At 32.5% G+C, this 25738-nt stretch overlaps 3 protein-coding genes and 1 long non-coding RNA gene across 5 annotated transcripts in view; 1 reads left to right on the top strand and 3 right to left on the bottom strand.

The window, feature by feature from the left end:
• LOC110650551 (uncharacterized) overlaps window positions 1–25738 on the top strand; it is a 76725-nt gene that overhangs the window by 36876 nt on the left and 14111 nt on the right. The gene's annotated exons all lie outside the window — the stretch shown is intronic.
• LOC110664063 (NAC domain-containing protein 102) lies at window positions 873–2104 on the bottom strand. The gene is made up of 3 exons (XM_021823592.2): window positions 1693–2104; window positions 1303–1592; window positions 873–1100 (listed from the first exon to the last, which is right to left on the bottom strand). The coding sequence occupies exons 1-3, from the start codon at window positions 1952–1954 to the stop codon at window positions 1026–1028; spliced, it is 627 nt and encodes a 208-aa protein (XP_021679284.1). The 5' UTR covers window positions 1955–2104; the 3' UTR covers window positions 873–1025.
• LOC131183304 (uncharacterized) lies at window positions 14318–15280 on the bottom strand. The gene is made up of 2 exons (XR_009151431.1): window positions 15200–15280; window positions 14318–14578 (listed from the first exon to the last, which is right to left on the bottom strand). It is a non-coding gene; the product is annotated as an uncharacterized LOC131183304 (long non-coding RNA).
• LOC110652875 (beta-glucosidase 40) lies at window positions 18263–23472 on the bottom strand. The gene is made up of 14 exons (XM_058153994.1): window positions 23340–23472; window positions 22783–22936; window positions 21770–21836; window positions 20789–20847; window positions 20617–20692; window positions 20426–20497; window positions 20164–20251; window positions 19792–20047; window positions 19598–19713; window positions 19237–19460; window positions 19105–19136; window positions 18873–18975; window positions 18663–18768; window positions 18263–18571 (listed from the first exon to the last, which is right to left on the bottom strand). The coding sequence occupies exons 2-14, from the start codon at window positions 22915–22917 to the stop codon at window positions 18397–18399; spliced, it is 1509 nt and encodes a 502-aa protein (XP_058009977.1). The 5' UTR covers window positions 22918–22936; window positions 23340–23472; the 3' UTR covers window positions 18263–18396.

Raw genomic sequence — 25738 nt, 5'->3', positions numbered from 1 at the left:
AGCCAAGAATAGGAGGCGGAGTGTTGAGATAGACAAGGAAAGTAGAGGTTTTTTTTTTTTTTAAAAAAAAAAAAATAGAAAAAAAAGAACTAAGAGAACAAACCCATTTTGTTATGCCACCAAAAACAGAAGCTCTCTCATGCACAACAACTGGCTCTCTTGAATCACAACAAGTATGTCTCTCTTCTCTTCTCCTTCTTTCTTCTATTTTTTCTCCACTTCTCCTTTTCTTCTGTGTCTTTCTTCTTTCAAGTTTCAACACAGCAGAATCTCATCCTCTTCTCTTTTCTTATACTATGCTGTAGTTCAAAATAGAACATCTGTTTTCCTTTTCTTTTCTCTCTGTCTTTTTCTTTAAAACAAAACGTCTACTTTGCTCTCTACTTTTTACTCTACTGGTCTTGTTGTTTTATTTATTTTTTGGTTTTTTATTTTAATTGTTTTGTTAGATATGATATATTTCTTGTTAACTTATTATATGACTATTATTTTTAATTTTATTACTGTTATATGGGTCTTACAGTTTTTTTGTTATAAGGGTGTTGTTTAATTTTTATTTTAATGGTTTTATTAGATATATTTCTTGTTAATTTTTTGTTTCATTTATATGGGTATTGTGATATGCAATTTGTTAGATGAGAATGTTAATTTGTGATATGATTAACAAACAAATTATAAAAGAAAGGGACTTTTAATTTTATTACTGTTATATGGGTCTTACAGTTTTTTTGTTATAAGGGTGTTGTTTAATTTTTATTTTAATGGTTTTATTAGATATATTTCTTGTTAATTTTTTGTTTCATTTATATGGGTATTGTGATATGCAATTTGTTAGATGAGAATGTTAATTTGTGATATGATTAACAAACAAATTATAAAAGAAAGGGACCCTTTTTATTGCATACTAAAATTGTTAACAGGATGTAACACTGAGATTACAATAGAAATCCTCTTAACAATTGATTAGGTTTAGGGAAAACCTTGACATTACATTTCTACTCATTTAAGCAGACTCTACTATTTTTTCAGCCTTCCTCTGGAACTTTTGCCTTAGAATCTTTGTTTTTTTTTCGAATTCTGCACACCACGTAGCTCTCCAACTGAAACAAGTTTATCAGAAACTTAAGCTTATGCAAATCAACAAGTTGTTGATTTAGCTAAAATATAATGAAAGAAACAAGAGTGACTAAAGGCCTATCCTGCAGTTGGAGTAACAAAACAATCATTTTATTAAAAAGTCATTTTCCGAAAAGCCCTTTTTGACCACTACATCAATGCTAAATGGGGCTTAATTGTGTTTACCTTGGTCTTAAGGCTCTTGTCCTGCTCAGCCTGAGGAAACAAATTGGGATTGACTCTATATTCATGCATAATCCAAGAGCTTTTCACCCCTGCTGGAGCTTTGCCCCAGTAGAAAACCATGGTTTTCTTCAACCCAATAACTCGCTTCTTGTGAACTATCTTTGCATCTACACCAGAGGCCTTCCAGAAACCTGTATTCGTCGTCCTTTTCAACAATGATCCACTTGCATATCTTCTCTCTGTATGGGTAAAAAAATATGCCTCACCTGGCATCCCATATTTGAATTCACCTGCATTATTCATTGCATTGTAATGGTTAATTCTCAACCCAATTTCAAATCTCACAAAATGAGATAGTACAATGAAAGAAGAAATCAAGGACAAACTCACTAATGGGAAGCTGATCAGCATCATAATGGTAAAGATCAATCTCTGGGATTATATTTACAGGAAGTTGCATGCCCAAGATCTTTCTTAACAGAAAGTAGACAATTAACTCATAATCATATGGGGAAAATCTATACCCACATACTAAATTCAGCTCCTCCTTCAACTTCTTGTTACCAACTGTAGATTCAAGTTGGTTTTCTTCTGTTACTTGTTCATCTTTAACTGTTTCTTCAGGAGAATTATCATACATTGAAGAAACCATTCTAACCAGGGCCAAAATGAGAAAATTGCAAAACCCTTTGCGTTGGGTGGATCACTTCAAGCGTGGCCTTGAATAGGAGAAACTCTGGTATTTATAGCAAGTCCTGGTTCTCCAATTTCGTTCTGGAAGATTAAGGATTCTTATTCATTTTAATTTATTGTGATTTGGAGTCCTTCTCCCACTAGGATTTGGATTTATTATGACTTGGAATCCTTATCCCCCAGGCAGTAGGAGCAGACCTGAAATTAGAAAACCTTCACGGCTACCTGCTGGATCCAATGTACTTATTAGAGTTTGTGGGCTTTTGCCCATTATATAAAAAGATTTCCAATTATAGCAAACCAATATCAATCTATATACATAAAAAGAAAATTATACTTAATTAGGATTTAAATATTTTCTAAATAAAAAATTATACTTAATTAGGATTTAAATATTTCTAAATAAAGTAAAATAATTATATGATATTAATTTTTTCTTACACTAAAATAAAATAAATGGAATTAAGATAAATTAAACATAAATCTTTTATATATTAACTACAATTGAATTAAAAAAATATATAAAAATATATATATGATAAATTAAATAAATAATTAATTAAATATATTTATAAAAAATATTAAACTATTTCAAAAAAGTATGATTTAATTTTAAATAAATTTAAGCAAATGAAAATCTAAAATTTTAAATTGATTATAAAGTTAATGGACAATTATGATAAACCTATTTAAATTGGAGAACGATGAGTAAAACTTAGCTATAAATTAACTTTGAAATCTATAATAGTAGGTTACGAGGTTTTAATAATAATCAAATTAAAGTTCAAAAATTTTTATGATACAAATTAAAACGATAATACTAATATAACCACCCAAATTGAAGGACTTAGATTAACCCTACATCCTTCTTTGCAACTCGAGTTTTTTACTAAAAGAGTGCATCTAAAAAAAATTATCAAAAAGTGATGAATTTAGACTTATTTACTAAAAGTGGTGATTGTGCTAAGTTAAATGAGAGAGAAAGTGGGATGCTAATATAAATAGCGTCTCACTATTAAAAAAATAATAAAAAAACTTTTAAAAGTCAAAAAGAAAAAGAATAATGGGATGCTACTTAAAATAGCGTCCGTACTTTAATAATTTTATTTTTTACTCTCTTAGCTGTACTCACACTCACATAACAATTCTCTCACTTGTATTTACTCTTACACAGTTCAATTATTGACTAATCAATAATGTGATATAAAAAAATATTAATAATGCGATTTTAATAATTACTCACACCTATACCGTAATTCTCTCACTTGCACTTACTCCAACACAGTTCAATTATTGACTAACTAATAATATTTTTATATCACATTATTAATTAGTCAATAATTAAACTATGTAGAAATAAGTATAAGTGAAAGAATTGCGGTATGAGTGTGAGTACAGTTGAGAGATTAAAAAAACTTACTAAAGTAGCTGGGCGTTACTTAAAATAGCGTTCAACTAGTCGGACACTATTTTAAGTAGTGTCCAATTACCTTTTTTTCTTTAACCGTAAGATATTTTATTTTTTCATTATTATTTTTTTAATAGTGGGACGCTACTTATATTAACATCCTACTTTCTCTCTCCTTCAATTCAACACAATCACCCCTTTCGATAAATTTTTTTTAATGCACCCGTTTTAGTAAAAAGGCCCCCCAACTCTTTGATCTGTCACAGCCCACGTTCCTATAAATTACTCATCAAAAAGATGGAATTATATTTCAAATAAAGGGAATTCCTTATTGGATTTTTTTTGTAAAAACTTACAGTTGAGGTATTTTTAAATTAATTTATATGCATTAAGACTAAGTTTCCTCTTTAACGATCTTAAGACATTATTCTTCCACATTAACTTAGTGTATTTTTTTTTTGAACTGCAACAAAATTGCATTACAAGGCCTTTTGGGCATCCTGAAACAAGATAGCATACAAATTATCTGGCATAGCAGTCAACCAATTGCTAGAAACATTCCCAATATAAAAAAGTTTTCCCAGACAATCTGCAGCTCTATTGGCAGACCTTCTGACCAAAGAAAAAAGGACATGTGGAATCTTACAAACCAAAAATTTTATATCCATAATAATAGCATGAATTTCTCACATTGAAACTTGCTGCTCCGAGGACAGTGCAGGGTGAAGGATGGAGGAATCCGTTTCAAGAACCATTTTAGGCACACCCATGGTGATGGCCATTTGAATTGCCTCTTGCATAGCTAAAGCTTCTCCAACCAGAGGGAATAAGGCCTCAACAAATTTAACAAATCCATCAATCAGTTGGCCATAATGATTTCTAACCACAACAACTACAACCGCCTTAAAATCTTGATGTTTCCACACCACATCAGAGTTGAATTTCAGATAACCCACCGGGGGAGGGAACCAGTCATTACTAACAAGGTTTTGACCATAATCTGGCCTTTGATTAGGGGGTTTATTTTCCTCTAACATCTGTGCTTCAGTAATGCTTCTATTGATTTTTTGAGCGACAAAATAAGGATTAGGATTAGAATTATTAAAAGTTACCTTATTCCTTTCCTTCCAGATAATCCAACAAGCAGTGGCTATTGTGTTGATACTTTCCTGTTCTCCTTGGAAATGTTGGACAATAGACATCCACCATTGTGCAAAGGAAGAGAAGCCTATCAGGTTTGAGTTGTAATTGCAGGAACTCGCGAACCAGGCTGCTTTTGCATGAGAACACCAAAACAGCATATGCTTAACAGTTTCAGCTTCAAACTTACACACTGGGCAAGAAGGATCAACAGGAATACCCCTCATTGCCAAGTTGCTTTTCACTGGCAATACATTAAGAATGGCCTTCTAGATGAAAACTTTTATTTTGGTTGAATGGATAAACTCCATGTCTTCTTCCACACAAGATAAGAAATTGAGAGTGATTGAGAGGGTATTTGAGGATTACTAACTCTTTACTTTTTAACCAAGAATCAATATCCCGATTTAACAGAATAATTACCCGAAGAGTCAAAATGCCATACATAAGTATCATCAGATCCCATGGGAGCAACTGGAATAAGCTTAATAGCCTGAGCTACTTCCTCCTCAAATAAATTGTCAATTAAATCCATCTTCCATTTGAGAGAAGTGTGATCAATGAGGTTAGCAACCTTATTAATATTTTTCGAATAATGAGCTGGATGATTCACTCTAAACTTTGGAATATGAGGAATCCATGGATCAAACCAAGCAAGAGTATCACTCCCATCTCCTATATTATGTCTGAACCCTTCTCGAAGAACATCTCTACCAGCTAATAAGCTTTGCCAAATCTATGATTTATTCTTTTTAGAGGCTGAAGCATTCCAAAAAGATGAATTTGGAAAATAAAGCCCTTTTATCACTTTAGCCCATAAGTTATTTGGGTGGTTAATAAATCGCCAGCTCTGCTTAGCTAAACATGCTAAGTTAAACAATTCAAAATCTTTAAAGCCCATTCCCCCTTTAGACTTCGGCTTTGAAGTAGAGTTCCAGCTAATCCAGTGCATCTTCCTCTCCTGGTCTAATTTTCCCCACCAGAAATTAGCTACTAAACTATTGAGTTGAGAACAGAAATTCTTGGGCAGCTTCAAGATAGACATTGTGTACATAGGAATGGCACAAAACACTGCTTTAATAAGAGTTTCACAGCCTGCTTGGGATAAAAGCTTTCGCTTCCAAGACTGAGTTTTTGCCTTAATTTTTTCCTTCAAGAAATTTAGAGCTTGGGTTTTGGATCAACCCCAAAAGGAAGGAAGACCCAAATATTTGGCTTCATTTCATGCATGTTAAACATAGAAAGGATCTCATGTTTCAATCAGACAGGAGTTCTCTTACTGAAGAATATGCTAGACTTATGAACGTTAACTTGTTATCCTGAAGCAGCAGAGTACTTAGAAATTATATCCATAGTAGCCATAGCTTCTGCTCTGGTAGCTCTTCCAAATAAAAAAGTGTTATCTGCAAAGAGAGAGTTAGTGAGAGCAGGTCTTCTTCTAGCTAGCTGAATCCCTTTTAGAAAACCATCTTGATGAGCTTTGGATATAAGACAAGATAGAGCCTGAGAAATGAAAAGGAACAAATAGGGGGACAATGGGTCACCCTATCTAAGGCCTCTTAAAGGAAAAAATGGCTTAGATGGCCCCCCATTAATAAGAATAGAGTAACTCACGGTGGAAACACATTGCATAATTAGATTAACCCAAGCTGAATCAAAACCAAATTGAAGTAACACTCTTTCCAGAAAAGACCATTCAACCTGGTCATACGCCTTATGCATATCTAACTTCACAGCCATGAAGTGCTTTTTTGATTTTACAACTTTCAAATAATGAAACACTTCATGGGCAATAACAATATTATCTTGAATGGATCTATGAGGAATGAAAGCAGTTTGATCAATGGAAATGAGAGCATCCATCATAGGTTTCAAACTATTAACAATGATTTTTGAGATAATCTTGTATGTGAAATTGCATAGGCTTATAGGCCTATATTGATTGATAGAAGAATTTAGAATGATTGCTTTTATGATTGCTCTTGTAAATGCCTTTAAAAAAATTTAGAATTTCTGATCGGATCTCTTGTTCAGTTTCAATCCAAGTACCATTAGCCGTCTAGAGCTTCACTATAGAATTTCGATGTCGCCTTTGAATTGTAGAAACATGGAAGAACCTTGTATTTCTGTTCCCTTCTGTCAACCATTAAATGTGAGATCTCTGCTTCCAATAAGATTCTTCTCTATTCCACAGATCTTTCAAGTGATTTAAGATGAATTGCTCATTTTGGCCATTCTCCTCAATCTGGGGATTCTCATAAATTTCTTCTAATTTAATTTTGAACTTAGTGTATTCCACATCAATGAAACAGAAAATTGATTTTTTTTTATTACTATATAAAAAAAAGGTTAAATTCATACCAATTGAAATAACTATGTTAGGTGTTCGATGTTTACTTTAACACACAATGTGAGGAGTATAAATGAGCAGTATGATTCAGATCAATTTAAAAAATTAAAAAAATAAATAAATCAAACCGAGGTGAATTAAATTAGAGAGAAAATTGAATCAAATCAAATTTGTTCAAGTTGGTTTAATTTATTGATTTAAATTTCATCTTAGACTTATTTTAGAATGAGAAATTTTATAGTTACTTGGTTTGATATAAAGTATAATTTCATATAAATTTATCACTCATCTTATTAAATTTTTGTAAAATATTTTTTTTTTCATAAATTAGTTAATTATGAAAATTTTATTAATTTAAAAAAAAATAAATTTTCCTTAAATAAAAAGCACATATAATATTTTTAAAAAAAATTTAAGAGATGCATTAAGTAAGATAAATTTTGTTAAAAGATTTTTAAAAAATATTATATATTTTTTTTACATAAAGAAACTTTTTTTGTTAAGTTAATGAAATTTTTGTAATTAATTGTTTTATGAAAAAGTAATAATTTTATAAAAATCTGATGAGATAAGTTGTAAATTTATGTGAAATTATCTTATTTTTTTAATAAAATAATTATATTTTATATGGATTCAAGTAATTATAAAAGACAATTTTTTAAATTAATTTTAATTATATTTCCTAATTTTTAATTTTAATTTTAAATCTAATAATAATTAATTAAAAAACTATTCAATTCATACAACTGAATAAATTGTATCTCTTAAAATTAAAAATTAAATAAATTGATTTATTAAAAAAATTAAACTAAAATTTTAAATTAAATTTGTTCGATCCATTTTTTCAATGTCAGCCGGCTAATCCTAGTTGGGCGAGTTGTGGATGTGAATGATGATGTTAGGCCGAAAGTTCAGGGACTAAAGGGATTCAGGGGACTCAAAGCCCAAAAGTTGAAAAGTTCAGCCCAACTAGCAAAGCGAAGCTTGTTAATCCAAGTGATAGATAAAGTTTAATAGGTGTTCTTGAACTTTAGGAATCGTGAACAATTCAAAGTGGCGATAACGTAGATGATTATTTTTTTTTTTTTAAGTCAGAATCCCTCTAATCAATTATTATATATTTAGTATTTTATTATTTTATATGGCTAAGATTTTTTTTTATAATTAATCTGTGAAGAAAATAATATTTGGTTTTGCCATAATCATGTAGGAGAGGGAGAATTATTCACATCACTATTATTCTGTATTATATAAACCAGCTATTGAGAATTAGAAAGATTTTAAGTTTATTTCATATCTTTAATCCTAAGTTCATTTCGACCATTGCATATGCATTTAAAGAAGTAAAATAATAAGTTAGCACACTAACCTTTCTTAAATCTTCAAAACCCTAACTTTTGCTCTCCTTTCTTCTTGTAATCTCCTTCTTAAGTAGTAATAACAAACTTTAGTAGAGTTTTTAGGGAAGTTATGTAAATTGGGTGAAGGAATTCAAGCTTAGATGTAAGCTTAGATGAAGAGAATTCATGGAGGTTTTTGGGAAGAAAATGGGGCGGCACAATGGAAGAAGGAAATGAGGTTTTTAATTTTTTTTTTCTTTTCTTATCTTTATCTTATGGAAGACCACAAATCCCAAATTAATAATTCAACTAATTAATTTCTTTATGACATCATTCATTATGTCATCACCTTTGACTTTTCCATCTTCTTTCTTTTTTTTCTATTTATTTTTTTCTATTAGTTCTTTAATTTAATTCTCAATTCCGAGATTTTCTTTTCTCCGATTTTATTTGACAGTTAGGTCAGGAGTCAGCTCTCGGGATCAATTGACCAAATTGCCCCTCGCCGGTTCAATCCGGTTTGTAAATAATCCAATATTTCTTCCGGCTCCCTGACCTAATTATTTGACTGACTTAACAGTTCTTTTTCGTGATTTTCTCTTTTCCACTGTGTTCATAAGGGTCCTAAGGACCACAGCGTCACTTTTTACGGTTCGAAATTTGAGTTTAAAACGACTTCGCAGTCGTTCCCGAGGAGGTCACTCATCGCTGTGACTCTCGGCTCGTTTAACCTCTTATGTTCTGTTTTTCTTATTTATAGTTAACTAATTAAACATTACTAATTATTTATGTTTATGGCTTCTCAAGTTGTCTTAAGTGTGGCCCTAATCCCATTAATTGTCCGGACCGACACGGTCACGAACGATGAAATATACTGAGCTATACCAATAGGGGTGTTACAATTCTCCTCCCCTTAAATAAATTTCGTCTCGAAATTTTACCTGGTATCAATCTCAGAACAGTTGTGGGTGTTGTCTCCTCATGTCCTCCTCTCATTCCCAAGTAGCTTCTTGGCCCGAATGATGGTTCCACAGCACTTTTACCAATGGTATCTGCTTGTTCCGTAGCTGCTTCAACTCATAAGCCAGAATCTTTATGGGTTCTTCTTCATATGTGAGGTCTGGATTTACTTCAATTTTCTCTACTGGTAGTACATGAGATGGGTCTGATCGATACCTCCTCAACATAGACACATGGAAGACATTATGTATCTTCTCCAACTCTGGAGGTAGTGCCAAACGATATGCCAAAGGACCCACTCTTTCCAATACCTCATATGGCCCGATAAAACGAGGACTTAGTTTCCCCTTCCTGCCGAATCTCATAATCCTCTTCCAAGGAGAAACCTTGAGGAAAACTTTCTCACCCACTGCATACTCAATATCCCTTCTTTTCAAATCAACATAGGACTTTTGATGGTCTGATGCAGATTTAAGTCGACCCCTGATCACCCTGATTTTCTCTTCAGTCTGTTGAACAATTTCGGGTCCAATCATTTTTCTTTCACCCACGTCATCCCAACATAACGGGGTTCTACATTTTCTGCCATACAAAGCTTTATATGGAGGCATCCCAATGCTTGATTGATAGCTGTTGTTGTAAGCAAACTCAATCAAAGGCAAGTGTGTATCCCAACTACCCTCAAACTCAATCACACAAGCCCGTAGCATGTCCTCCAAAATCTGAATTACCCTCTCAGACTGGCCATCTGTCTGTGGGTGGAATGCAGTACTGAAGTTCAATCTAGTTCCTAGGGCTCTCTGAAGACTACCCCAGAATCTAGAAGTGAACCTAGGATCTCTGTCTGATACGATAGATACTGGCACTCCATGCAGTCTCACAATCTCATCGATGTACAATCTGGCCAATCTGTCCAAACTGTAGTCCATTGGGACTGGCAGAAAATGAGCAGACTTAATCAGTCTGTCAACAATGATCCATACTGCATCATGACTCTTCTGTGTCCTCGGAAGTCCCATTACAAAATCCATAGTTATTCTTTCCCATTTCCATTCTGGCACTGACAGTGGATGTAACAACCCAGTTGGTACTTGATGCTCTGCCTTTACTTGCTGACAAGTTAGGCATTTGGATACAAACTCTGCCACATCTCTTTTTAAACCCATCCACCAGTAATGCTCCTTTAGCCCTCTATACATTTTTGTACCACCAGGGTGCATAGCAAAAGGAGACTCATGTGCTTCCTTCAAAATGATCTGCCTCAAATCAACATCATTAGGAACACACATTCTGCCCTGGTGTAGCAGTAAACCATCATCTCTGATTGAGAACTCTAGTTTCTTGCCCTGCCGGACTTCTTCCAACAGCTTCTGATACCTTTCATCATTAATCTCTAAACTGGCATGTAATGATCTCAACTCATGTACCAAAGACAAGGGAGTAACCTGTAGACTTGCCATAGTCTTGCGACTTAGGGCGTCAGCCACAACATTAGCTTTCCCTGGCTGATAGTCTATCAAACAATCATAGTCTTTTATCAACTCTAACCATCTCCTCTGTCTCAAATTCAACTCTTTCTGGGTGCCCAAATACTTCAAACTCTTATGATCTGTGTAGATGTAACACTTCTCCCCATACAAATAATGTCTCCAGATCTTAAGAGCAAACACAATTGCTGCAAGCTCCAAATCATGTGTTGGATAATTCCTCTCATGCGGTTTCAGCTGGCGTGATGCATAGGCAATGACATTTCGATCTTGCATCAACACACAACCTAACCCGTTGTAAGAAGCATCGCTGTAAACTGTATATTCTTTACCCGGTGTAGGTAAAGTCAGGACTGGAGCCTCAGTCAAACATCTCTTCAATTCATCAAAACTTTGCTGGCATTTGTCCGTCCACTGAAATTTCACATCCTTTCTAAGCAGCTTGGTCAATGGAGATGCCAACATGGAGAATCCCTTCACAAATCTACGGTAGTATTCGACTAAACCTAAAATCGTGAATCTCTATGACATTTCTGGGTGGCTTCCAATTAAGGACAGCTTCAATTTTGCTAGGATCTACCTTAATACCCTCTTCTGATACTACATGCCCCAAAAAGGATATCTCCTTCAGTCAAAATTCATACTTCGACAATTTGGCATATAGCTGTTTCTCCTTCAAAGTCTGCAGTACAATCCGCAGATGTCTATCATGCTCTTCTGCATTCCTCGAATAGACCAATATATCATCGATAAATACCACAACAAACTGGTCGAGGTATGGTCTGAAGATAGTGTTCATCAAACCCATAAAAGCAGCCGGAGCATTAGTTAACCCGAATGGCATGACTATGAATTCATAATGGCCATAACGGGTTCTGAAAGCAGTTTTAGAAATACTCTGCTCTTGTACTTTCAGCTGATAATAGCCTGACCTCAGGTCAATTTTGGAGAACACAGTTGCACCCCTCAACTGATTAAACAAGTCATCAATACGGGGCAATGGGTATCTGTTCTTTATTGTCACCTTATTCAACTGCCTATAGTCAACGCATAACCGGAGAGTGCCATCTTTCTTCTTTACAAACAACACTGGTGCTCCCAAAGGTGACACACTAGGGTGGATGAAACCCTTGTCAAGCAACTCTTGCAACTGTACTTTCAATTCGTTTAGTTATGCTGGTGCCATTCTATATGGCGTTATGGAGATTGGGTCCACACCAGGCATAACATCAATTTCAAACTGCACTTCTCTTTCTGAAGGTAATCCTGGCAATTCATCAGGAAATACATCCGAAAAGTCACATATAGTAGGAATGTCCCTCAGTGCTGGACTCCCCACTTGGGTGTCTATCACATGAGCCAAGTACGCCTCACACCCTTTTCTAATCATTTTTCTGGCCAGTGCAGCTGAAATGATGTTTGAAGGCAATAACTGTCTCTCCCCATGTATTACTACATCACCATACTGAGGAAGACCAAAAGTGGTATCTTGATCTACGATCAATCATGGCGTGATGCCTGGCTAACCAATCTATGGCCAAGATAATGTCATAATCTCTGAAGGGCATTTCAATTAAATCAGACAAAAAGGTGTGTCCTTGGATCACCAAAGGACAGTCCCTATATAGCCTATTTACCCTGACCTCCTGGCCTAATGGACTAGTTACTAGCACATCATAGTCCATTGGTACACAATGAATAGCAGTAGAACACATCACACTAGCACTGACATATGAATGTGTGGAGCCAGGATCAAATAACACATACACATCTTGGTCAAGGATGGAGAAAATACCAGCTACTACGTCTGATGTTTCAGCTTCCTCCCTCTGACGCATAGTATACACTCTGACTGGTGCACCACTGGGTGCTGGCTGGTTAACAGTGCTCTGACTACCAGGAGTGCTACCAGGACCCCTACCTCTGCCTCTACCTCTAGCAGCTGACGGTGACCCTCTAGGTGCAGAGACTTGGGCTGATCCTTCAGATGTAGTGAAAGATCCAGACCGGCGCGGGCTAGTGCAATCCTTCATGAAATGTCCGCTCCCTCCACAGTTAAAACATGTGCCAGTAGCTTTAAAACAAACCCCGCCATGAGTTTTCCCACAAGTCTCACACTGTCGTACTGATAGAGATCCTCGAGAAACTTGTTGGGTCTGCTGACCAGACCGGGGTGGTCTTTGGCCAGAAAATCTGCCTCTGCCTCTACGGGAGCTGGATCCCCCAAACTGTTTCCTCTTGCCAGAACCACTTTCAGATGCTTGTCCAGTAGTCTTTTCAGCCTTCTCTTTCTCTTGTGAACCCTTCTTCACTGCCCCTTCTGATTCTATCCTTTCCAATTCCAGTGCATGTGAGATCAATTCAGCAAAATTCTGATGTCGAAAACCCACAACTTGCATTCTCAAATTCGACCTTAATCCGGACTCAAACCTCTTACATCTGTCTCTGGGGGTGGAGACTAAGCTTCCAGCATAGTGGCTTAGCCTTGAGAAGTCTCTCTCATACTCTGCTACAGTTCGGTCCCCTTGTTTCAAACTCAGGAATTCTTGCAATTTCTTATCTACATATGCATCAGGGACCCATTTCTGCCTGAATTCCCTCAGGAAGTCTGTCCATGTCAGCACAGGCGGCTCAACCAGGCTGTGGGGGATGGTCTTCCACCATTCATATGCATCCCCTTGTAACAAGGAAGCAGAATACTCGAACTTCATCTCTTCCGTGCACTGCAGTTTTCTGTAAACTCGTTCCATTCTTTCCAACCACTGTTCTACTTCCAATGGATCCACAGTGCCTTTAAACTCAGTGGCCCCAAATTTCATCAATTTTTCATATTGCCGAGCTGAGGGCTGTGGTTGTGCTGCAGGTACTGGTATTTGAGCTTGGGGTGGCACATTACCCGCCATTTGCTGAAGGAATGCAGCCATCTGCTGTACAAATTGAGTAGGAAACTGCGGTGCTGGAGCAGGAGCTGGAATGGCTGACCCAATCACGTTCTAGAGTGCTGGGGCTTCCTTTTGAACCTCAGCCTCAACAGATTGTTCTTCGGAATGATCTCCTCCTTCCATTCTGTTTTCTCAAATTTTCTACTTCCTGAGATTAAACACAAGGAGGTTGACCTCCGTTAGTGCATATTCATGATGTAAATATGTCATATGTATCAATTAAAGACACTTGAGCAGTTGTACTTATCAAAGAAATATTCACATGCATAGTCAAAATTTATTGAAAAACCATGCTCTGATACCACTAAAACATGTCACACCTTACCCCTCCGTAAGGCATAACATAATCCCGTAGAATACTTAATGAACTACCAAACTTCACCTACCGATAACTCATTAAGTACCCTACAAGGGATTTTAAAACGATTTTCTTACATTTTGGAAGTGGTGAGCATTTTAGTGAGAATTAAAAATTATTTATTCAAGCTTAAATACTAGTAAAAATTTTGTCCATTTTAAATTTTGTCGCAAATTTTATAAAAATTTTGACAGAGTTCCGTTTGAAAACTGGAGAAAACAGTTCTTCAAATACCTAAAAAAAACACTTCCAAAAATATTTCACAACTCCCAACCTTCAATAACTCAATCAACTCAGTTCAACACACTTCAAAATAATTTCACAATACAAAACAAGATTTCTCATCTCAAAATATTTAATATCTCCATTCACAAGCATAAAATGAGAAATTCATAAATACAAATATTAAATTTACAGAAGAAAATCCAAAAAATATTATTACAATTTATTTACAACTGCTCAACTACATTGATACATACAACATTTCCATATTTACATCAAAATTATCTACAAGGGTATAAAATAATACCCGTACAAAAGCTTGATGTGATCTTCAACTCAGTAGCAGCTCACTCTGCTGCTTTTTCCTTGCTCTTATCTGCGACAGCAAAATAAGCTATCGTTGAGTATAAAAATACTCAGTGGTGCACAATAAAAATTTAAAATGCCATAAATAAATCATTCGTTGCCAAACATACATTAAATATTTCTCAATCACATTTCACAAATAGCCAAGTTTATAATAACACAATTTTGTCAAATAATCTATTAAACACAGTTTAGTCAAACAATTTCATAAACACAGTGTTGCCAAGTCATACACAACTTAAGCCATGACACAAAATTTCCGTTCAATGCCGCGTTGTACACCACGACAAAGCAATCTCAACCCCATTAATGAAAATCAATGAGGGAGGTGGCTAGCTAGCTAATGAGTACTCATTCGATCTACAACCTTAACTGGCAAGCCAGAGAGGGAGGAAAATAAACGATCTCAACCCCATAAATGGAGGAGGAATAATAAGTAACTGTCATGATAAGTGTGAATCAAAAATTCATTTCAAACATTTCATTCAAATATTGCATACAAAAATCAAATCAATTTCCAAAGTTACAATTTGATCACAAGGTGGCAACACAAAAGTTCATAAATTCATAATGCGTGCTAAATCAATTTTTCAAGGGTAAAATGCTTAAATAAGGTTTATTGTGCACAAACCTCAAGCGAGTCGTCCTTTAGCCTCGACTCGGTTCCTTGGGTTCCTTTCCGATATTCTTTTCAACTGAAACACACAATTTTACAATGTTTCAGTACTAGAACTTAACATAAATCCAAAATAAATTTAGCTTCACAATTACCTAGCTCTAACGTGCTAAATTTGACGTTCTTTAAATTTTGTGTTTCGGGTTACTATTCACTGCACTATTTAAGTCAAAAAGTTGACTTTCTAAGGCTTAATAGGTATGGGAATTCCAACTTCACCCACATACCACATTTTGGTCACTAAACTTATTGGTTTTGGCCATTTTCTCAAAGCTTAGGTCTTTTAGGCAAAATTGCCAATTTTCGATTTTGGAGTTCTAAATTGCATTGTTTATTGGTCCATCTACTGTTGGAATTTGGCAAAACTTCCTTCATAGAAAATGTTTCTTATTGTCTTAAGTGTATTCTCATTTTTGGATCACCCCAATCGGAGTTTTGTAGCTCAAGTTATGGCCAAAATACAATTACTGTTCACGTGCACTGTTCATGCTGAGATTTTGGTTCTGGCAGATTTTTGGTCCAATTTTGTTCAGCAATTTGATCAAGTTAAGTTTATAATTTGGTCTAACTTTCTTCATATGAAATGTTCTACTATGTCTTAGGTTTCCATCGGTTTAAGAATCGCCTAAATCAGAGTTTTCTAGAGAGAGTTATAGCCATTGGAACTTTACTGCTCAATGGCAATTCTGCAGAATCGCAGGTACAGTAACTCCACTTTGCTCAATAATTTGACTAGGTTAATGGCATAATTTGGGATGGTGTTCTTCATGAAAGTTTTAGGTCTATATCTTATCTAATTGCTGGTAAAATTTCAGGTCAATTTGACCTTCCTAACTCGAGTTATGACCAAATGAACAGTTAACAGTTACTGTTCATTTGGTCAGTTTGGTGCAGTGGCAGCCTGCTCTCATTTCACTTTGGTCAATTGGTTCACCAAGTTTTAGTCAGTTTTTGGCCATGGTTCCTTAATGAAAATTGTGTTATTTTATGTCTATTTTCATCTCCAATTGGTGGCATATCAATTGGGCTTGTAAAATTCCCGTTTTGGTCCTTCAAAGTAGGTTTGGTCATGCTTGTCTTCCATTCTAACAATTCCCATACATTTCCTTTGGTCATTATTAACCATTTTTCAGTCCACAATTGGTCAAAGATATCATTTATGCATTTCTCCAAAATTTGGTTCACAAACCCTAACATTCAAACCCTAAACTCACAACTTTGTTACTATTAACAATTTCAAAGTTCTAAACTATCATCATTCAACTAATTAAGGTTTTTATACTCATTCAAACTCTTTAAATTCATGCAATTCATACTCCCTTCAAGCTGGCCAAAAATTCAGTTTGTCCTTCCCCCATATTTTTATTTCATATCTTTAATCCTAAGTTCATTTCGACCATTGCATATGCATTTAAAGAAGTAAAATAATAAGTTAGCACACTAACCTTTCTTAAATCTTCAAAACCCTAACTTTTGCTCTCCTTTCTTCTTGTAATCTCCTTCTTAAGTAGTAATAACAAACTTTAGTAGAGTTTTTAGGGAAGTTATGTAAATTGGGTGAAGGAATTCAAGCTTAGATGTAAGCTTAGATGAAGAGAATTCATGGAGGTTTTTGGGAAGAAAATGGGGCGGCACAATGGAAGAAGGAAATGAGGTTTTTAATTTTTTTTTCTTTTCTTATCTTTATCTTATGGAAGACCACAAATCCCAAATTAATAATTCAACTAATTAATTTCTTTATGACATCATTCATTATGTCATCACCTTTGACTTTTCCATCTTCTTTCTTTTTTTTTTTCTATTTATTTTTTTCTATTAGTTCTTTAATTTAATTCTCAATTACGAGATTTTCTTTTCTCCGATTTTATTTGACAGTTAGGTCAGGAGTAAGCTCTCGGGGTTAATTGACCAAATTGCCCCTCGCCGGTTCAACCCGGTTTGTAAATAATCCAATATTTCTTCCGGCTCCTTGACCTAATTATTTGACTAACTTAACAGTTCTTTTTCGTGATTTTCTCTTTTCCACTGTGTTCATAAGGGTCCTAAGGACCACAGCGTCACTTTTTACGGTTCGAAATTTGAGTTTAAAACGACTTGTGATCGTTCAGGAGGTCACTCATCGCTGTGACTCTCGGCTCGTTTAACCTTTTATGTTCTGTTTTTCTTATTTATAGTTAACTAATTAAACATTACTAATTATTTGTGTTTATGGCTTCTCAAGTTGTCTTAAGTGTGGCCCTAATCCCATTAATTGTCCGGACCGACACCGGTCACCGGAACAGTGAAATATACCAGGCTATACCAATAGGGGTGTTACATCTTGAACCCGATTATATACTAATCAAATCCATTTTATTAAGGTTATATTGAATTGAATACCCACAAAAATTTAATCTGTTGCCATCCCTAAATCTGATAATGTTCCATCTTCTACTTGGCAATTTGGCAACACCAACAAGAGCAAACCATTTCACTTACAGACTTAATAATGCTTGTATGTAAAGGCATGGATGCAAATTGTAAACAGTGACAGATGCACAGCATTTAAATATAAATTTAAAGCGCTAATAATAGATGTAAAGTGTTGTATTTAAATTATATTACAATTAAATATAAATTATCTTTTAAGTGTTTCATTTTTGGGATAAAGGCTTAGTTGAGTTGAGTTGAGTTGTAAGTGTTTCATTTACCATTTGAATTCTATTAAAATTTATTTTTTTTATAAATAAAAAGAATTTTAAAAAATATAAGTCATTCATTTTTTATTTTAATTGAATCAATAAAAATATCTTTTTAGATTTTTACAATATAATTATTTAATTTTTTTATTTAATTGGATAAACAAACACTTATAATTAAAACATGATCACATTCAACCTACTCCCTATTAAAAAGACCTACTCCTCATTAAAAATTTAAAATCTTACAAGGAGCTTTTGCCCCTTACCAGCCCTTATCTATGTTGGAAATATGAGCAAATGGTAAAGTTGCAAGTTGGTCATCTTCTTGGAACTAGACTTCACAAAGAAAGAAAATGTAATTAAATTAGCACATAGAGATCATGTATTCAATATTTCACTTTCATTATAGTTCCCTAAGAAACATACATAGAACATTCAATTGCAAATTTGTGTTGCATACTTTATCCATTTTTAACTAGCTGTCAAGAAATTTTTGAACCATTTAACAGAATCCTTAGGGTATCTCTTGAGCTTGTCATTATAATCCACAAAGTAGAGACCAAATCTTGAAGTGTACCCAGCTGCCCACTCCCAATTATCCAATAAAGACCATACAAAATACCCTTTCACATTGCACCCATCTTCTCTGCAATAGCCAAAACAGTTCAGTGTTAGATTGCAAACCTCTGGATATTATGGTAGAATGCATATTCATTTAGCAAGAGATTTACTCATACTTGATAGAGGCTAACAAGTTTGTTAGATAGTCATTGTGGTATTTGATCCTTTTCTCATCCTTGAGAACATCTTTAATGGAGATATAGGTGTTTGAGTCATCCATCCCTGTAAAGACCATGAGTTAAAGAAAGGCACAGAGGTTATTAGAGATCATTAATTGCTGATTAGTATGATCAATTATATTGTAGTTTTAAGGCTAAGGATATTACCATTTTCTGTAATAAAGATTGGGATGTTTCCATACTTTTTCTTGATGTAATTCATTAGACTTCTCATCCCTTGAGGAACTATGTACAACCATATAGAATTTGCCTGCAATATCAGGTAAGTGAGAATTCTGTCAGGTTGAGATGCTTCAAAATTTTATGAATTGCATAAGCTGCAGTGCAGTTCAATTGGATTGCAATGGAAGATAAAAGAATCAAACGACAAATTGCATACCCTGTCTCCAATAGGCTGCAAGTTTCTGAAGGCTGGAAGGAACAAGAATAAAGAACTTGTGATTTCTAATGAAGTAAATTTAGCATTGCCTTGAATCAAAAAGAAAACCTGGAGAGATCATAGTTAACTTACGAAGAGTTATGGCACCAGAGTCTGCTAGGGAGTCATTAAGGAGATCATTAATGAAACTTTTTGAATTGTTTTTTGCATAATATGTAGTGTAGTGATTAATTCCCACAAAATCCAGGGACCCTTTAATAAGAGTAGCTTCAGATTTGGAAAATGTTGGCAGCCGTTTTCCAACTCTACTTCTCATTGAACTTGGATAATTCCCATACAGCAAAGGTTCAATAAACCTGCAGGAAAAACAGGAAACATGAAAATCAACGAGAGCATCTCTTGAGTGAATGCTAGTTGTTCACAGAATGCCAGAATGTGTGAGAATGACAATAGAATGTAGGAAATTAAGTACAAATTAAGGAATATTAGTTACCATCCGAGCTGAAAATCTTGGGCTCTTTGAGTTGCTTCAATGTCATACGTGCTGTTGGTTGCTGGTTCAAACCACATAACATCAAATGATACACCAAGTGATCCACCTTGGTTTGCCTGCAATCACTAATGTTAAAGCCAGTTTCTGTCATTTATTATATATATATAATAATTATTAGTCCTCCATTATTTTACCTTGTATTTTCTCTTGTAGATATCTGCCACAGTTCCATGAGAAAGAAGGACATTGTGCGCAACTATGTAAGGTTCAGTAGCAGAGTTTCCAGCCCTGCAGAGGAAATGCAGAAGGATGGAGCACCGTCCTGGAGCCTGAAGACCTACATCATACCCTTGTATGGTAAATGTATGAGGCTCATTGAATGTGATCCAATGCTTCACCCTATCACCAAATTTCTGAAAGCAAGTCTCTGCAAATGTTGCATAGTCCTTTCTGTAAATGATGACTGAGGTCAGCTCATGTCTCCAGAATCACATTAAGTTATTGTAATACTTCAGAAATTCTTAAAAAGATAGAGATTGTCAGAATTCGAATAAATTCTAACATACATGATCTGTGGGTTGAGCCATCCATTGTATCTGTCGTTCAAGGCTTGAGGAAGGTCCCAATGGTAAATGGTCACATATGGCTCAATTCCTGCACATAATTAACGGAGCTTGTTAGCCATGGAGAGCTGCTGATCATCTTCATTTAGTGCAGTGATGCAAATCTACTTAATTCCATGCTAGTGATTAGTGATAAATCAAACTTTTTATGAAGAAATAAGCAAAATAAATGTCACCAGATCGATGATTAAAATATAAAAGGCACCTGCTGCTATCAAAGCATTGATGAGCTTGTTATAATGATCAACTCCTGCCTGATTTATTGCCCCAGTTCCATCTGAATAGAGATATATCATTAGAAGTTTTGATCATGTGATTATGAGTATTATTGTCAGAGTCCTTTTTAATGCTGCCAGGTTAGTGATTAGGAGTATTAATGTCTAGTGGTGAACTTACTAGGATATATTCTAGACCAAGAAATTGAAAATCTGTAGGCATCCATGCCCATATCCTTCATGAGTTGAATGTCTTCCTGTTTCCAATGAACCACAAAGTCTAATATTGATATGTCTGTTAAGAAAGAAAGAGCGAAATCAATCATAAAACAGCAAGTAATTAGAATACATACCTCAAAACGGTGGTATTGATCTACAGCCACATCAGCGTTACTGAAATCAATTACCTTTCCTGCAGCACAATATAACTTGATCATGTAAGAAAGAGCTTGTTGTTGTACATCAAATTAATACATAAAATGGCAGAACTAGTGACTCGCATATAAAACTGGACTGGTTTTTCCATTGAACCGGATAAGGAGTTGACTCAGAAAAAATCGAGTAACCTGGTGGTTGAACCAGTAACCCATTGATCCAATTACCTGATCAATTTAAAATTGTTTCATTTAAAAATTTTTAAAAATATAATTTATATTGATATTTTAATATTTGCAAATTTATATTTATATTTAGTAAATAAATAAAATATTACTTAGCTATATAAAAGTCTTTTATTTATAGTAATAGAAGAAATTTGTTAAAATGGTATGTTTATTTTTTGTTTTAATATATAAATAATATTTATAAATATTAAGAAGATAATTATTCAATTATAATAATATTTTTATTTTATATATTAACTATAAATGCTTAGAATAAAAATAGTTAAATTTTAAATATTTTTAATATTTTCATATAAATTTTAATAATATTATTAAGATAATGTAAATATAATATAATAAATGTTGAAATATTAATTTTAAAAATAAAATTTAGTTGATTAAAATTATTTAATTATATCAATAAATGTAATATTTTATTAATATATATTTAATTAATTTTTTAATGATTCATATTAAATCATCCATTGACCCGGTTTCTTAACTGGGTCAATCTTCGGACCAAGTTTAATAATTATGATTTATTAAACTCTTATATGTTGAAAAATATTATTTTAAATGATATTAAAAATATATATATTTATTATTTTAAATTATTATGATTAAAATTTACAAAATTTACTTTTAAAATAATTTTTAACATTCTCTAATAAATATATTTAAAGGAATATTTTCATAAATGATATATGAAAAGAAAGTTGATGTATTAATTACCGAAAGAATGCGAGAATGTGTCCCAAACACTTGGACCCCTTCCATCTTCTTTCACTGCTCCTTCATACTGCAAACAGAATATTTTTATCAACAAATTAAAAATAATAATTAATTGCAAACTACTAAAACTACAACAAATTAAAAAAAAATAATTACAAAAATTATCTATTAAATAATTTTAATTGATTATTATTGATTATTTATCTACTAAAAAAGATTTTAAAATTTTTAAAATTTAAATTAATTTTCACCGACTAAAGTAGGTAAAATTTATATATGATCTAAATAGTGAATAATTTACATTTAGTTAGTAATTAAAATTATTAATTAATTTTTTTAAAATAATCAGTAATTTTAATAGTTAAATTCTTATTTAAAAAAATTAAAAGGATCAAATTTAAAAATGCTGCTAATTTTGACTTAATTATAAAGTCAACACAACTAGTGGAAAAGGACGAAAATCCCATTTAACAGTATTTTTGTTTTAATAAATTAATATTTATTTTTAATATTATTGTTAATTATTATTTTGAGGAAAAAAAAGGTATAGAGCTATAAAATAACACATCACTAAGTCAATTTCTGCGAAGAAAATCAATTATAAGGCAAATAAATTTTTTGCATATTAATTTATTTTTATACTTATTTGTCTAAATTAAAATTAAAATTAAAATATAATATTTCTCTAACTAGAGTTGGATTTTGCTGGAGAGAATGAAAAGAACCAAGAAAAAATGTATTCATTGAGCATATAGGATGTGTGTGTGTGTGTCTGTGAGCTATCCTTGTTCTGAGTGAATGGGTGACAGTTCATAAGAACCAGAACTTGTTAGACAAACAAGAAGAGTTAGAACGGCAAAGTCACGTGAAGATGGTATTCCTTAAAAACGGAATAACTAGACAAGACACCTTTGACTTTACAACCCTGTCTCCTAACTCGTCTATGTACAAATAATTGATTGGCCAACAACAAGAAGCCTGACTTTTCAATCAAGAAATTAAATCACACTAACCTGGAAAGCTGAAGATGCAGTCCCGAACACAAAACCCTTTGGAAAGCTTGCTCTGTTAATCTGTGATAAGCATGTCTGGATCTCAAAAACCACCAACACTAGTATAACCAAACCAATGCCTCTTCTCATCGTCATCACCGGCCGGCTGTTTGCTCTGTCAAGAGAGAGAGAGAGAGAAAGAAAATGATATCTGAATGTTGATGGAGATAGCAAGAGAGGAGAAAAGGGTTTTGATTTAAATCTGCAGTAGGGCAGAGAATGATTTGGATTTTCTTTTCTTTACTTTTTTTCCTTGGGGAAAGAGAATAGCTGATTAAGATGTGAAAGATAAACTTGCAGTGAGAATGAGACTGATTTGGATTTACATGGGACTCTATTAAGTGATTATTGGAGACAAAATGTGAAAAGGGTTGTATCAAGAAAAGTAAAAAAGGAGGATGGTGTTGGTGATGGTGGTGGGGTGGGGAAGGAGATGATGGTGGTTGTGGTGATGGGGTGGTGGCAATTGAAACGGAAAAGTCATTGGATTCACACCTTATATACTGCAAAATACATACCATAATAGGAATCTGTTGGATTGCTTTCAGAATATGTTAGATTTTTGCTTGGAGGTTTGGTTTGGCTTTTCTCACGAGGACTCTATCTATGACCAAATGTAACTGCATTTCTTGTAGTGGAATGCATATCTATGGTGGCTGCCGGTTATATTCCTATTCTCTTTTATTTCCAAAAAAAAAAAAAAGAAAAATCTCCTTTCCTTTCTCCTCTTATCCCACTCGCCACCACTCTACGTGAATGATAATGATCCATTTTTCTTGGGAAGGTGAAAGATAAGAGAGGATGTGCGCTGAGTCCGTGTTTGGTTTACCCCATTAATAATCAAACAGGTGTATTAAAGAATTTTTTTTTTTTTAAATTGAATCAAATAAAGTTAATAGTTAATATGAAATTGATAAAATATTTCTTAAGCTATAATTTGCATCAGTTTTGATACTTTATTTTATTTTATTTTTTATTTAGATTATATTATTTTTTTTAAAAAATTATTAATTATAAAATATAATAAATATAAAAATTATAATGTTAATTTTTATATATACTTAAAAATAATTATATTTTTAATATATTATATAATAAATTAATAATTATATATTTATTTTAATAATAAAATAAATAATATAACATATATTTTTATTAATTATTTTACATGTAACAATAAGAGTTAGATATAATTTTATTAATAATTTAAAATATATCAATGGTGATCATCTACCAGTTATAAGTTTTATTTAACAGTTAAATTAAATAAATCCTTAATATCTAATACATTTAAATAATAAAAAAATATATTGATATAGTAAATTTCAGTTAATTATTGAAAAATAAGAAAGGAAGAGAAAAATTATAAGCAAGTAATAATTTTTTATTTATATATATATCTATATATTATTTACTCTTTAATTAAAGGAGAATAAATTAAAATTCCTTCCCAAAATAAAAATATTAAAAGAAATTTTATTAAAATTTATTTATGTTTCTATAAATATGTATTTTAGTTACTAATTAAAAAATAAATAAATATTATACTATTTATAAAAACACTTTTTCAATCTATTATCTAAATAGAAAATTCTTAATACATTTTTTATTTTTATAGCCAGCGGTGATTGGTGACCATATGAAAGCGCGTTGGATGTGCGCCATTGTAATGTAACAGTAGCACACAATAGTGGCCCCATTTTTGCAGCCAGCCTCATCGTGTCCCCATGCTCCATATCTCATAACTATCTTTAAATTTTATAATTTTTTTAAAAATTAAAATTATTTAACATTATAAATAAAATAAAAATTATTTCAAAAATAATAAATTATATATATATAAAACAGTAAATTTTCCCCACGTAAGTTTCTAAATTTATTATATTTATGCGAAATAATAATTATAAATTATATTTATTAATAGCACTTTTTCTTGCTATATAAGATTTTAAGCTTTTTTTTTTGTTAACACATAAAATTTTAAATATATCAAATTTATCCTAAGTGTAAATTTTTAATTAAATTTGTTAATAATTGTTTTTTAGAGTAAATTTTAATAACTATTCTTAAATTTATATAATTGTAACACTACAGTCATTCAATTTACATATATAATATAAAATTTCCTCAACTTTTAAATTTTACACAGTAAAATCTCTCAAATCTCCAGTCACCAATTGAGCTCATATAAATAATATTAATAATATTATATTATATAAATAAATTAAGAATATAATTATTATAAATTGAACTAATATAAGAATAAATTTAATATGTATGAGATTAAATATTTTAATATAAATATTAAATTTAATAATTATTAAGTTTGTTTTATATAAAGTTGAGTTCATATTAAATGTATTGAAAAATTAATAAATAAATTTAATAATTCTTTATAATTATAATTAAATTGTGAATAATGTAAAAGAATATTACTAATTTAATATACAAGTATAAAATAGAATAAATTTATATAAATATTTCTTTATATATCATGATTTTCTTGTGCTATAATACCAAGAACAATGGAGGAAAAAGGCATATATGAGAACTATGAAATCTGTCTTCTTGGTGGCATCAGCTCATTTGTAGTTGACTTTATAATGAATTCTCTATTGCAGCCATAAAAATATGTGCCAACTGTAACATACTCCTTGTAGGAAGGTGGGTTTCATCCATTTTCTGTTTGGCAAAATTCCAATGGAAAGATACATAGGTTCTGATTGATTTGAAGAAAAAATTTTTATAAAAAAAAATATATTTTAATATTTTTTAATATTTAAAATACTTAAAAACAATATTTTTCTAAAAAATAATTTTCTCTTTCTTGAAAATGTTAAGTTATCATTTTTTTAAATTTTAATAATCTTATTAAAATTTTATTAAAATTTAAAAATATTTATACATATATAATATA

The sequence above is a fragment of the Hevea brasiliensis genome, chromosome 9 (genome assembly GCF_030052815.1).
Source record: "Hevea brasiliensis isolate MT/VB/25A 57/8 chromosome 9, ASM3005281v1, whole genome shotgun sequence".
Lineage (NCBI taxonomy): Eukaryota > Viridiplantae > Streptophyta > Magnoliopsida > Malpighiales > Euphorbiaceae > Hevea > Hevea brasiliensis.
Note: the sequence above shows the minus strand (reverse complement) of the source record. Positions and strands in the feature narration are given on the sequence as shown.